At 38.6% G+C, this 15,528-nt stretch overlaps 1 protein-coding gene across 13 annotated transcripts in view; it reads right to left on the bottom strand.

Annotated features, from left to right (window-relative positions):
* The window catches only part of RAPGEF2 (Rap guanine nucleotide exchange factor 2), a 181,172-nt gene that overhangs the window by 55,035 nt on the left and 110,609 nt on the right, over nt 1-15,528 (bottom strand). For 2 of the 13 annotated variants that reach the window (XM_068681100.1, XM_068681097.1), the window contains exon 1: nt 13,722-13,790. The exons of 9 other annotated variants lie outside the window; for them this stretch is intronic. In XM_068681100.1, coding sequence (XP_068537201.1) covers nt 13,722-13,775 — 54 coding nt within the window. In that variant the 5' untranslated portion in view covers nt 13,776-13,790. Of the gene's footprint in view, nt 1-12,841; nt 13,380-13,721; nt 13,791-15,528 lie in introns of those variants that run through there. 2 more of the 13 variants (XM_068681096.1, XM_068681099.1) reach the window with 2 other exon arrangements.

Below are 15,528 nucleotides of genomic sequence, written 5' to 3'. Positions count from 1 at the left end.
TATTTAGCCTAAGCTGAGAAAGGAAATGATCACTATCTAGAAAGAGGAAGGACTCAAAACATTTAGAGCAAGAGGCAATACAGGTGCAAAAAATAATGAGCAGAAAGTTAAAAGCTGCTGCCTATTGAACCTCAGACTCTCAAAACCATGCTCAACAGGAGCTGTGGCAGAGAAGGTTTTGAACTGAAGCTAGGCAAAGTTATGAATGCGCTGTGCAACAGCAGTGTGCAATGGCAGTGACCCAGAAAATCCCTTCCAGATCCATGTCACTCCTCCAAGCAGAAAAATCAGAGGCCAGCTTGATTTGTCACACTTTCATTCAGAAACTGCCTAACCAAAGGAAGAAGAAAACCACAGAAGTCAACACGATTAACATTATAACATTTTAGATTTTTATTACTTGCAGCTTCTTAGTAAAGACAGCTGTATTCTGTATACTTGTAAGGAAAATATTTTTTATGTAAACATGCAAAAACTGGAGATTTCCATTTGTGCACAGCTTTATCTCTGTAAAATAATGAACTGAAATACATTTGACAAAGTTGACCTGAGAATTTGGAATTATTATCATTGTTTATTAAAACTTAATGTCTGCAGACATATCAATGCCACACTTTGAGATTTAACTACATGCTTACGTTTGCCTTATAATATGGCTCACAAGAATATTTTTTTCCCAATATAATTTTGCTTTTCACTAACCTATGCAATAGGAAAGAAACGTATAATTCTTCCACTAATGTCCATCTACAACTAAAAAAACATGTACCGAGACTACTTGTTTTGCCATGTGCTTGCTCTACAATAAAGTTTCCTGTTTTCCTCATCTGACAAAGATTCACAGTTTTGCTTCATCCCAAATTAACTGACAGATTGCAATACTGCAAGATATATATTCCAAAGCACAAGTGGTCAAGGTACACATTAAGCCTTTTGAAAATAAGAATATTATATTTAACCCTTTAATATAAAAGCAGAAATGTGTATTTTTAATATTCGCATCTTTAAAATTCCGAATCACACAACAGTGAACATTCTGAAATAATGATTGGAAAGAATTTTTAAACAGTCTGAAAAAATGAGACAATTTTGCTTATGAAGACATAATTTTTGCTTATTTTTATTTATATTTGCTTATTATTTTTATTATTTGTTTAATAATATATTAGTAATACTACAAGTTTATTTGCATATTTTTAAAATAATTTTTAAAAGAAAGGTTGCTTAAGAACATCTTAGAGACAATACCTCAGAGATTAATGTACAGAGTAAGGTTTCATATTTGCATTATGAAGGTAACACTTGTTACTCTCATAATGTGTCACTGTTTTTCTGATGTAAAAATAGCACAGAAGCAAGATAACTCACTCAGATTATTTTTAAATGGCAAGTTTTTCCCTTTCTACATGGCCAATGCTGCAAAATCCTAATAATGTTTTTATTCTACCAATGTTTTTTTTTTTTAATGCTGTGCTCACTGACTAGGCAAATAACTTTATTACTTATTTTATGAATCTTGAAATTGTAACAGTATTAATGCCATGGCAATACAATCACAAAGAATGCTGCTCTAATACCCCCAGCCTTGCTAACATTTTCTCTCCTATGGTAGCCAAAGAAAATAATGCATTTTTTTTCACCCTGACACAAACTTTTAAGACTGTATGTGGTATCATGCAATCCTAACAACCCTAGAGTTTCTGTTCTGTTGCACAGAACAAGATTCCAGCTCCTCTGAATGACAGTGAACATTTAGGAATTTGGACAAAAGACCTCCTCGTGGGTGATGATTGTAGGGAAAGGGAACCAAAAATAAAGGACCATTTTTCTTCTTTTCTGGAGAGTCTTTTGGTGAGTGCAAATGTGTTCCCAAAGGTGTTCCACTCCATTCAGGAGCCCCGTGCAGCAGCAGCGCAGAGCCACTTGCATTTATTTACACAACTTGATAGAGACCCATCTTTTACATTAAGAGTACTTTCCACTGAATTTTGAAACAACTGGCTGAGCTTTTATTTATAGTCAAAGTGTTATTCAAAACAGCAATATCAAATGTTAAGTTCAATTAGCCCAGCCTTGTTTTCACCCAATGCTTCCAATGTCCAAAACAACCCACTCACGAGATAATGGTTTCCCTACTGGCTTATACAAGTAAAACAAGAGGAGCTTTATGGTGCCTGCTAAAACCAAGCTTGCTTTACAGCAAGGAGACAGTCAATTTAAGCATCATATTATTCCACTCAAAATGCTGACATTCAGATGTGGCTTCCAGGAATACATTTATTTGTGTCTGTACGGGCATGCATAGAAAGTTTAAATCAGCCCTTGTATTCCTTCCTTAGGTAAACAGTACACTAAAAAAACAATCCATGTAGAAACTTATTTCATGGTATCAGTTGAATATATATTTCATTGCTGCCTATTTAGGAAGAGACATTTTAAATAGGATTGCCAAACTGCAGAAAAATAAGAGAACACACAAATCATCTGGAAATACTAGGACTGAAGGCCATTCTGCAAATACAGTTAGTAACTTTAATCTTTTTTCTCCTATTCATCAGAAGATAAGCTATAAAGATCCTGGATATGTACATGTACATCACCTGTTTCATTAGGTCACCTTGTAATAACCAGAGAACTTGGGAGTCAAATCCTAACCACTGATTTCTGATGGTGCCAGCATGGTCTTGGCTACAACACCTCGCATCACCAGAGATGAAGGAGGTTACTCTTTCATAACCATGGTAGATGTTTTAGTCATTTACTGTATTTAACATGTTATCTTTGCATGCTTAACGAAATAAAACCCCAGCTGCAACACCAAACCACCACTTAAGAAAAAACTATTACTCTAACTCAGGAATTCCTAAATTTAGTTTTCCCTGGGCACCATCATCACAGAAGGATTAGAAATGTGCAATACTAATGGAAGTGGCAGGTGTAGGACTGACATTTATCTGTCTAAACAACCTCTTCCTTCAACAGGAAGAGGCAGATAACTAGATTTTCTGTATACTACTGCTGACATGAACTCTACAGTTCATGAAGCTATGTTTTAGTATCCATTTACTTAGGAATATCAGCTGTATTCACGAACCTTGGAAACTCTGCTAAACTGAATTAGCTGAAATCCTTTGCTCTGAAGTGCAAGTAATCTCTCAACTCCCCACAAAACTAAAAAGGTAATAGAGTGAACGTTAGTAACTAAAGTGACCTATTCTTTTGGAATTGAGCAAGACTGAAGAGGGCAGAAACCCTCCCAAGTCAGACAACAAAAAATGTTTATAGAAGTTGTACACCAGCAGGCAAGGAGATGTACGCATACCATATGGATTTTTACACTTATTAACAGAAACTAACATTGTTTTCATTTTAGCTTGTGTTTTATTCTGCTCCTACTGTTGTCAAAGCTTTACTTTTTAGCAAAAAATAAAAAAAAAAAAGTCAGTGGACCATCATTTCCAAACAGAGTTAATTATTCAAATTACACTTCATGAACATTCCTAAATCCATACATTCATTTTCTTTTTCCTCATGGTTCCTTAAAAGTGACGAAAAAATCATACATTATTCAACAATCTTGCAATGAAAAATCCTCTATATTCAACTTCTTATTCAAAGGCCAAAAAATCTGATGATAGTCCACTTGTGATGTGAGTCAAAACTGAAAATACAAGCACACCAGGAAGGCATCTGGCTCTCTCCTGAGCAACCTGCAATAGCAGAGAGTTAATGCCTGCCAAGTATTTGGAAGGTTTTTTTTATTTATTTCCTAGATCAGTATGAGGAGTAAATTAAGATTTAGAGGTCAAGCTGCACCCTGATCAGGGAAAAAACAGAGGCAGACACAGTACAATGAAAGTTTTAAGGTACTTTTTGCTGCTTAAGTGCAATTTTAAAATCATAATAACAATCAAGAGCACACAAAACCTAGTTGGGTTGAAATGAGAAGAGGGCTGATGAGTCCACAAACCTATGATACAGTTAAGTAAGAAATAACTCCTGCAGCTTGGTTTACATTTCCCAAAGTCTAGAATTATTATTACGTTCAACCACAACCAAATGCATCCAGCTTCCACGTATGATGCTCTCCACCACCCCAATTTCAAACCATTAATTCCACTCCCAGGATTAAATTGACGTTCCAGTGCCCCTGCCACGTTCTCCCCTTCTGCTCTGCCCTTGCAGAACATCCCACAGCAGCCCTTCCCCACACTCGTGCAACTCCTACAGCATTTAGGAGGTTGGCAGGCAAGCAGCAGTGGTAGGAATTTAGGAAACAATGCTGTGGATGGAGCCCTAAGAACACAATCCAGCTCCCATTTTCTTGGCTCGGCAGGAGTAACAGCAGCACAGAACAGTAAAAGCCTATTTTTAACTATAAAGCAAGCCAACATGACTAAATACACAAAGGGAGCAGACCTGCAGAATAGCACGACGTCATTTTTATGAAATCATTCTTCACAGAAGGGAAAAAAAAAAAAAAGCTTTAATCCATTTTTCTTACTTGCAAAGTCACAGTTTGGAGTCAAGCTGTAAACTAATAAATCCTACCCAGTCAGTGTCCAAATGACCCAGTGCACAGCGCCTGTGCTTGTAAGAGAGCAAGCTGACAGACTCCTCAGATGAAACGAGGCAATATTTATAGAGCAAGTGAAAGAAATCGCAGATTGAGAAGTGTGAGCACAAGCACTGCTTATGGTCTGGGCTTCCAACATGCTTCCCCTCCGGCTGTCTATACACTTGTGTAGATCAGGTGGCTGCAGTCACCGAGAAGATGCATTACTGCTACCAGACCTTGGCAATGGTTTCACCCGGACACCAGCACCAGAAGAGCTGCAATAAGATACCTACAGGTCACGAGTTAAAAGCACTACGTGGAGCTACATTTCACGACTGCAATAGCGCATTAACTTATTAGCAGATACTAAATGCAGCTATAATGGGATGCAAACAAGTGCAAAACATTACGGCTCGTGAGCCTGTTTTTCCTCTGTAAGGAAAAGAAACTGGCTCCTGAATCATGTCAAAAAGCCTGGGCTGATGAGAAGGCTAGCATTAACCCCTTCTTCAGGTTCCCAGTCCAAATGAGAAGTGTCATCTCCATTATAAGCTGCAAATGCCAGTCATGTATTTGAGCAGAGAGACATCTTCACATCATAGGGCAAATCTTTGCCTTTTGTCACATAGATCAGAGCTTTCCATTGTCATTTACAGTGACTCGATAAACCGGCACTCCGAAGACATTCCCGACTCAAGGAGGGGCAGCCACCCTCCCACCTGCCACCCACCACAAGGAGCAGAAAGCACAGCACCTGTTGAGCTCTGAAAGAGACTGAATTATTTGATACCTTTTTAAGGCACTCCAGACTGGCTTTGGAAGGAACAGCATATTACAGGAGAGATCAACTTGACTGCCTGTAACACAGGGGTCAGGAACAGCTGGAGAACTAGCCAGTCCAGCTGGTAGATATAGCAGGCTGCTCTCTACTTAGGAAAATCCTCCTTCACTTTTCATGAGAAGGGAGCTAAACATGCCGGTGTTTTGTGCTTTAGTGTCTGTAGTGGAGACCCCAGATCACAAAAGACTCACACCCTTATTTTTATTTTTTTTTTCTGGCTTAAAGTTTAGACCAAGCAGAGAGTGCCAGGTCAGCTGGTCACATTGTGCCCAGCACCATCCAGAAATACAGAAGCTGCCTTTTGGCCAGAGGCTAAACCCCTGTTCTTGCACATCACTATACTGAACTAGTCTAGGAGCTGCATCCAGCATCACAAGTTACAAACTACACCTACTCTAGATTTCATCCCGTCTATGCAGTTATTTCACCAAATACCACTGTCATGATACTCGTCTTTTCCAAGCAAGAAATCAGACGAAAGCTCTTGTATCCAGTAAAACGTCTCAGCTATATTAGGAGCTATGCAGCAGCAGTATTTGGGTCAGGTGATATGTTAATATAAGGCTATTTACCTTCAACATCACCCACATAAAAGCTTTGCAATCTGTTGTCCTTCATCTACCCTCCTAATATCTCTGCATAAACACAGATTTAGGAAGGAATGACAAATGCTCCTATAAATTCCAGCTACTGGGCATAGGATCAGCTCTCCACAAACAACCCACTGAGCAGTGCTCAGATCAGATACCCCTTCGGTACAGTTTATTCTTCCTGCGGTTCTCTGCTGAATCATCACTGTATCAAAATGAACAGCAGGGGGAAAAAAAAAAAAAAAAAAAGAAAAAAAAAAAGACTGCTGGCAAGGTAACAGAATTGGAAGAACAACCAAGCATCCACTACTGGGAAGTGTACAAGTGTCACTTACATTTCAGGGACAGATTGGCAGGTTAAGCACACCAAGGTTAGAATCCTAAAAAGCCTGCAGAGCTGCACAGGTCACCCCATGCTTTTCTTGCACTACAGCTACCAGACATTTCTAAATACAACACTGAAAACGAGATGTGTCAGGTACAAGCAGCTTTGGTCAAGGGTAAATCTTGAGACATCTCATTTTTCTCAAACCCTTAACATTGCTTACACTCGTCGTGTAGGGCCTTCACAGCCAGCAGCACTTGTCAGCCACTGGTAATAAAGAATACTGGAAACATTGCTTCAGTATTACCCTGAATACTAGTTTACTCTTCAAATACCCTACCATGATTTTTTTTTTCCTAATAGTATTAATTCTATTCATTTCTAAATTCAGATAAAGCTAACAAGAATGTATCAAGTATAGTAACAGAAAAGTAAATGTTTAACTATATATCAACTGTTGCATCTAAGATAGAAAAAAATTAAAATCAGACTTTAAAATGATCCTGAAAATCCTGCATTTATTTCATATAAAAATCACACAAATGTGTATTCCTGAGAGGGCTAATAAAATTAGTTCAGCTTTTCAGACATCAAGGATGATGTTAAGGAGTAATTTGTAGCAATTTAAAGCCTAGAACACAACAAGGAATAAAAACCTATCTAAAACAGGAATGTTGAAGAAAACCAAACTTCAAATAAACTGGAATTTTTATTTATTTATATATTACAAGTTTCCAGCATCAGCCTCATTTATTTTCCGAGTGCTGATGGTCAAAGCAGAGTTTCAATGTTTACCCAATTCCAGTTTACAAATTTGAGCATTAGGGAACTGTGCTTTCTAATTGCCAAATCACGTGCAGTGATCTTTTTGACACAGATAATTACTTCCCTGATCCTGCAGACAACCTGTAAAACCATCATGTACAGAAGGATTGTGCAGAAAAGCTTCAGGTCACCTTAGCAGCAGAGCACAGGACACAAGACACTTCCCCTCACTTGTGCATAATGGAATGGTACCACTGGCAATCACAACGCACAAACAAGTCACACTACCAATAGCAATTTCCAATAACCCTTCAAGCCACATAGTTCTTTGTATATCACAATTTGAGATTTCCTGTCTTAGATAATTAAAGATGAAGTTTCCAAAAATATAACTTACTCCATCTGGCTGGAATATTTTTACAGGTTAATTTGCTAAACCGTACAGACTACATCAACTGGAAATAGCTCAAGTCCAAGCACAAGTATCGCTGAAAACTCTCCATCAAGCAAGGGAGCACCAATATTTTGGAGGTGGAAGATGCTTGAGATACTGAGGCACAGGATTTTCATAGCTGAATATGCTTATTTCTTGTTGCAATGGACTTGGTGCCACTCTATTTGCACATTGCCTAATTCCCTGATATTTTTAACCTACAATTCTTAACACAGCATTCCATTACCTCCTGCACTTCAGAGCTTCTATTATTCTGCTGAATTTATTAACTTGTAAAATCAGAAGCAAATCAATGGTACCTTCAGGGCTTTAAGGTCTTTTTGTTTTGTGTCTTTAGAGGTTTGGAATTTTTAATTATTTTTTAATTGCTGGGTATCATCAGCTCCCAATATTAGCTGGAATTTTAACATGCCCGAAGATAAGGCAGGTGTGCCTACAACTCAGTAATAACATATAGAATTAGTCAGTTGGTCTAAAATAACATTTCAGAAGGAGCTGACTTTCCTTTCCAGGTTCACATCTGTATTCTAGCTATAAATGACACCTTTCAGTGTGCACCATCATAAATACCACCTTATAAGCACTTTAACACAATCACTAGTTTCGGTCACTGTGGAATGTAAAATGAAGCTGGTACTATCGATAGTGCTAGTTTCCCCACAGTCTTTTTGAACTTTTACTACCTTAGAGATGCCCAGAGAAGTGGTGGATGCCCCATGCCTGGAAGTGTTCACGGGATGGGGCTTTGGGTGACCTGGTCTGGTAAGAGGTGTCCCTGCACATGGCAGGGGATAGGAACTGGATGGGCTTTAAAGGTCACTTCCAACCTAAACCATTCCAAATTCTTTAAATTATTTTCAAATTACAGATTTTCAGTGCCAACCATCTATGCTGAAATGAAAAATTTCAGCTACTTCTTAAGAAGGCAAAGACAGATTTTTTATATATATATAAAAAGAAGTGGCTGGAGTTTTATGTATGTCTACATATACACACACACACATATATATAAACACATACTTTAAAAATAAAACGCATGTTGTACTGTCTCCAAGGCCTTGAAACAGTCACAGAAAGATGGCACAACATTTCATATGTGCCAAAGATGTTTTCATTGCCATCTCCACAGGTCACTAATGCATTCACTGTCATTCATACGAAATGACCCAAATTTTGCCAATTATAAGCTTTTGAGAAAATTTGCAGTTAAATGCTGTCCTGGAGAACAGGAATTTATCCAGAACTCTACTGCAGATCTCTGTTACAATGCCAGGCAAGTCACTTAAAATCAACCTTTCAGACAATCATTAGACCATGGGTGCCTGAGCTGGGCCAAAACACAGAAAAGTCAGATAAAATCTGTAATTTGAGCACTAAGGCCAAGCTATACTGAGAAATAAGTATGTGAAGTTTTCTAAACTGTCCTTACTTTTTGCCAAAGATTTGCTTCAGCAGAACTATCTGAAAAATGAAGATAATGCCGCTCTGCACTGCTTCAATGAATCACATTAACACTGTCATTACAAACACCCCAAAAAGCCAGAGAAGGAAAAAAATTAATGCTTTCATCTTCTGAGTAGGACTTGATCAGTATGCCATATAAACACAAACTGGCCACTTGAGCAATGAAGCTGATGCAAAATATCAAATAGAAACCAGAGCTATCTAACTTGAGATGAATCTTGTGGAAGAAAATTGTACGTGGCCATGTACAATTAAAGATAACACACCTATGAAGAGGCAAAATAATTATTCCTAATCACATGAAAAATCCACAACTCCGTTATTGGTCTGCAGAGAAAAAAATATTTTTATATTCCAATGTATTAAGAAAAGGGAAAGTAATAATCAGAAAGGTGCAAAATCGAAATCTTGTTTTTCAATAAGGAACCAAAATAGAGGTGCCTTAAAAAAAAATGGTATCAATTCCCAGCGTAATGCAATTCACTAAGATGAATAAACTCACAATCATCATCAGCTACAGCAGATAGCAGGTTTCTTCCAAGTTGAAGGTGTTTTTAGTTTGTTTGTTTTTTGTCGTTGTTGTTTTTTTCATATACATGTGAAAAAAAATCATATAGTGTATTTTTCCAGGTATATTTAAAAAACATCCAGGTATGAGGTCAGCTCAGGTTGTTCAGCTTAGCAAATGTAGCCACTTGATCACACCATTACACCCTTCTTCCCTGTGCTGTGATGCTCTCTGAAAGGACAAGCAACTATCCTGGGCTGCCTTTATTCTTTGAGTTCTAAGCTGATACTAATTATCTCTTCTAGAAACAAAAAGACACTTCTGTAAAGTTTTACATTTCTTAAACAAGCATCCCAATCAACACTCTTCCTGCACAAGAAATTAAGATAGCCATATTTGCGCAATTACAACCCAAGACTTCGTCAAAACACCACTCGTTTCCATCTCATTCCAGGGAGCAAGAGGGCCCCTAGCATGGGGTCACAAATCTTTGTGAACTAAAATACTGCAATAGCAAGCCAAAGACTTGACTTATTGCTTTCAATATCTTTCAGTAATTCAAGACAGGTCAAGGACATCAAAAGACTGAAGCGGCTACACGATCCCTAAAGGAGAGTCACTGGGCTGCCAGTAAAACATACCCTTTATTTGCAGACTTCATTTCTATAATACCCAAAGTCAAAAAGTAACTTACCCTTTCTTACAGACTGTGCATAAGCGACTCCAAGAGCTGTTAATCATTACACACTCATGAAAGAACTATGTGTCTCAAGTTATAATTTAAAAGCCATTATTCCTATCACTCTTTAATATTCTTTTTAATTGTGTTGAGTAAAGTTCCTACAAACAACACATACAAGGGGAAAGAAGGAATGAGATAGAAAGAACATTTTAGAAGGCCTGAGCCAACTGGGGGGACCTTCTCTGCCATCTTCCCCCCTCAGCAAGCCTTCACTCCCTGTTCACAGACGACAGTGGTTGTCTATCACAGAATATCACCCACAGAGCAACCACCACCTTCATACTGGCTGCTGTTTCAAACCTATCCGATTTATGAAAGACGAGGCATGTGGACCTGTACACTTGATGGACGCCGCTGATTTTTACTTCTTACATTAAGTAATCTGGGAAGAGTAACACTTTTTCCACTTTTCCTCCCTCCACTCCAACCACAATGAACACAATAGGGCCATCCTGCATGCCATTTTTTACAGACCAGTAAACTTAACCCATATCCCGCACTGCCTACTAAACTAGTGTTAAAATAAGATTTAATAGCATTAGCTAAAATTGTTTCGCAGAATTTTATGTGAAACAGAGCACTGGAGATTTTGCATTCGTTTCCAGATTGTCCCAGCAAATCAAGCTGTGAGACCATAGGTGGGATGTCACAGAAGTAATTACAGCTCTTTTCTTGAAATCAGATCTGTCAGACATCAATAAGAGATTTAGGATTCTGGCAACATGCTAGCATAAAAATAACTTCTCAAAAATGATTAATTCAGTAAGTTTTCCTTTATGTCAAAGGAAGACAAATTCCATATACCTCAAAACTCTGAGCTTGCCTTCCCTATCTACAAAGAACTGCGATTTTTCAGTCCCATTTTCCACACAAAAATCCTTTATTTGGAGAACAAGCATAGAGAGTTTCATTGCCAAAGTAGAGTTTTTCTCTGTATCCTAACAGTTTCATTTTAAACTTCTTATAAACCCTTCACCATGGCTTTTGTTAATGCAAAATCTGCAGTTGTGTGCCAGCCCTATGTCATAATACTATTTCTTTATCTTATATGTATGTTGACATACGAAAATTAGTTTATTGTAAGAAAAAGTGATACTTTTATCTCTCCTCTTTCATTATTCTTATATGTTGGTCCACAGAGTGAAATATATCTGTGGATTAATCTGTAATTAATTCAGAGTAATGCATCTAAAACACGTCAGACCTTGGAATGTAAAGCCTTTAATACACCAAGTTATTTTTTCCCTCATTTATAAGCTATTATTTCGTATTAATCAGACTTTGTGTTAACCAGAATAAATCCAGAAACTTTCATCAACCTTCTCTGGAGAGTAAAAAGAACAGGGAAAACAATACATATACAGCTTTCTCATTTTCTTTCAATTTGCAAATTTAGGGTATCCTATTCTATTTCAGCTTCTTCAGTACTTGAGTTTCAGGACGCAGGGAAGTGTGGGTTTTGTGTGTGCATTTTTTTTTTTAGATTAAGTTCTAAATATTTCATGAACTCCCAATGATTTGGTAACATGAACTGCTTTATACTTAGAATGTAATTAAGAAGAAATTAAAAGAACAAAGTCTACAACAAGAAACTGCTGTATGCATAAAAAAAATCACTAGACACATTCTGAAATATTTCTAGCTTATTTTCTGTATTTCTATACCAAATAAAAATTCAATTTGTAAAGAAAATGTTCCTCCTTGAAAAAGTTCCTGCTATCACATCTTTCCAATATTTACGATTGTTAGTTGTATATGCTGAACATACTGCCCACATTCCCATGCACGCTCTAGTACATACCCTCTATGCACAGAATGTAGAAAGGTTTTCAAGAAACTTAACATTATATCAAACCATATAAAATCTACCATGAAGATATATATGTGTTAACTAAGTGATAGGAATGTGTACTCCTAGAATCTTTTTATAAAGTAAAATGTAAATTTCTAATTTCAGACACCTGAGGCCTTGTTAAATAATGTTTGCTGTTCTGCTTATGAATGCATTTTTCACAAACAATAAACATCGACAGCCTATGGGATTAAAGCATGACAAAGGTGTAGCTGACTCATGGGATCAATTATAAAGCATCAGTACTTATGCCTTTTGTTCATGCAGTGTTTTACTAACAGTTTCTGCATTTTCAGCATAAGTCTATCACAGATGTTCAACGCCATGCTACAAGGCAACAGCACACCAGCACCATACATTATACAGAATAAATCTACTCTTATCACCAACTACAATTAAATCACTTGTTATACAGCTCAAATATTTCTTTAAAGTTTTAGCAAATGCATACAGATTTTAACCGAACGCTCATAGCTTCTTGACCAAGGAAAGTATGTCAGTATTTTCCGAGTACATTTTTAACATTCAAAAAACCTACAGAGTTGCCTTTTCTAAATTAAAAACAATCTTAAACACAGTCACAGATTCTAATGCCACCTCAGGTACTGCTTTCCCTCAAAACCCCACCATTAAATTCACAAATCAGGAGAAGTACACGAGGAGGATGACAAGCAGTTTCAATTTCCATGCAACTCGTCCGTGACAGGTTATTGATAGAACAAACAGAATTTGCAATACTTACTGAATGTTTCTCCTGCTGGCCCATAACTCCATGGTTAGCCGGGATTGCAAGTGGTTTCATAATGAAGAAACAGAAGCTGAACTGAATTTACACATCATGTACCAATTTCTTATGGATGGCAAGTCACCCTCTACAGCATTAAATTAAAAAGAGGAGGAGGGGGGGAAACCAAGCTGGAGCTAAAAGTGTCACTACTGGTAAGCTCAAAAACCCCCTCACACTTGTAGTGCAGAGAAGCAATCCAAACGACAGCGTTAGTCTCCATTTTTGTAACACTGAAAGTCTAAGCATGTCAGGGTGCACAGAGCCTGATGAAACCCTACATATCCAGCATTCATCCAGGGGAACAGAACCATTCCCCGAGACAGAGGAATGGGAAGAAAAGAAAAAGGAGGAAAAAAGCTAAAATGGCTGACTGCACAGAGACTCCCTCAAAAAGGCTTAATACAGTATTATATTAGTCAGGGTGCAGGAACCAGCCTCCAGCATTCAGCCAAGCATTGTTAATACTCCTGTTTCATTTGCAACCACACACACTCACACACGCAGCCTCCCCCCGCCACCGCCACCCTCCACTCCCCCAAAATCAGGGCAGCGCACGCGAACAGGGACCTCCTCCCCTGGCTGCTAATGATGCTGACAGAGTAGTGACCAGTGATCTCTGTTCCACTCAGCTAACCAAGTTTGCACAATTAATCTCAGCAGCGTGACATTGATGGACATTTAATTTTTATGACGCCCACTCCTCACAATCGAGACGAGCCCGTCGACTGCCAAGAGAGTCAGAAACAGAAATACAACACAGTCACACACACACAGAAACCCAGAGAATCATGAGTCTGAATGCAATACGCCAATATAATTACGTTATTGTGCTTACTTTGGAAGACCATGGCTGCAGGCAGTTGGCATAGCAACGCACAAGGAAAGCCATTTCCTGGGTAGAAAGAATGCTTCCTTTTCTAAATAAAAAATTCCTCTTAGGATACAAACGGCATTGCTGCTTCCTGCAGAAAGCAAAGACACTGTAGTCTGTCTCTTAACCTGCACAGGCACACTCAATGCAGTCCTAGTGATGTAAGTGCATTTCTCACTCGCTCTCTCCCTCCCTCCCTCTCCCTTTATCCACCAAAATATTCAAGTCAAATGGAAGACATTCCTCGAGGCTCGCCCCCTCCGATACTTAACCATTTCACTCATTAAGGTAGAGGTGGACAATGCAGAGAAAACAACAAGTGCTTGCCTGTATCGTATCAGCCTCTGAAGATCGGATCAGCCCCAGAGGGGAGGGATGCACTCGTGGCTGGCTCCTGAGGGTACCGCCGGAGCCAGGGCAGGAGCAAGAACCAGCATTTACCTCCACAAACCCTGTGCTGATCAGGACTTTCCATGAAGATGAGGGTAAAGCAGAAGGTTTGACATCACCTCCCCTTTTTCCCCCACCCAAAAGAGTGCCGCTGCAGAGCTGTAAACACTGTTATCAAGTATTTATAAACAGTGCACTTGATGAGCGCTTGCAAATTGTCAGCTGCTTCACTGCTAGACAGGCCACAGATATCCACAGACTGTGGCCCGTAAATGTTCGGAACCTTTTAAAATGCCATTTAAAGTCTTTCCAAGTACGGATCTAGCTTCTCCGCACACACTGACTACACAAACCTCCCTAAAATCAAAAGGGGATGCAAGACCTGGAAGAGGCTGACATACATATGGCTTTTATAACACACACACACCCTGCCTGGAACCATATCTTAAACTGAGAAATTTCCCCAGTCCCTCCCATTTTCAAGGATGCACAGCATTTCAGTGGCAGCACCACACTGCAGAGGAGCTCAAAGGCAGCGGGGCTGAGCTCGGGAAGAGGCCGGCAGCCAGCTGTGGATGGCCGCACCTAACGGGCACGGGGAGCCCACCGTGGTGGGCAGGAGCAGGTCTCCCAGGCCCCAGCATTAGATGGAGCCCTCCTCTCAGCAACTTCACCTCAGATTCTTTAAAATCAGAGACCATCTGTGCTAAAAATAACTTCAAAGTCTTTTTTTTTTTTTTTTAAACAGCAGCTGGGGGGGGACTTAATAGTTGTTACATAGGCATAAAAACGAACACTATGTAACGCAATCTGCAGCTGCCTTTCACCAAAATAACACATCCACTAATAATTAGTTTGTTACACAGCGATTTCTTTCTATACTGACAGTGATTGCTAGTAAATGAGGCTATGAAAATTAGTGAAACTGAATCTGGTCTTTTTTTTTTGCACAGTTATTCCAAGGACACCACTACACACACAGCACATATTAAATTAAACATATTTATGTTTCTGAGAGTTTAATGACACTCGTGACCTTGGTTTTCTAATATATTCTAAAAAGTTTCCTTTAAAGATAAATTATTCTTTAAATGACTGAATTACAAATCAGAATCTTTAAAGTGTTTGTGATGTGCCAGTGTAACTAACAGGTGATTTTAAAACATTACATTATGCTAAAGCCTCATAAAATCGTGAAATGCTGAGCACCATCAATTCTCTGACAAAGACCTGACCAGAAATAGAAGTTACTTGCTACAACTAACTCAGACAAAACCTGTCTAGTACAAAACGAAAAATACTTGTAGTTAACAGTTAACAATTACGACCACCTCGATTTGGTGGCTTTACAGTTAACATCATGAGCAGAATTTGTGTTTGG

Source organism: Anas acuta, chromosome 4, assembly GCF_963932015.1.
Source record: "Anas acuta chromosome 4, bAnaAcu1.1, whole genome shotgun sequence".
Lineage (NCBI taxonomy): Eukaryota > Metazoa > Chordata > Aves > Anseriformes > Anatidae > Anas > Anas acuta.
Note: the sequence above shows the minus strand (reverse complement) of the source record. Positions and strands in the feature narration are given on the sequence as shown.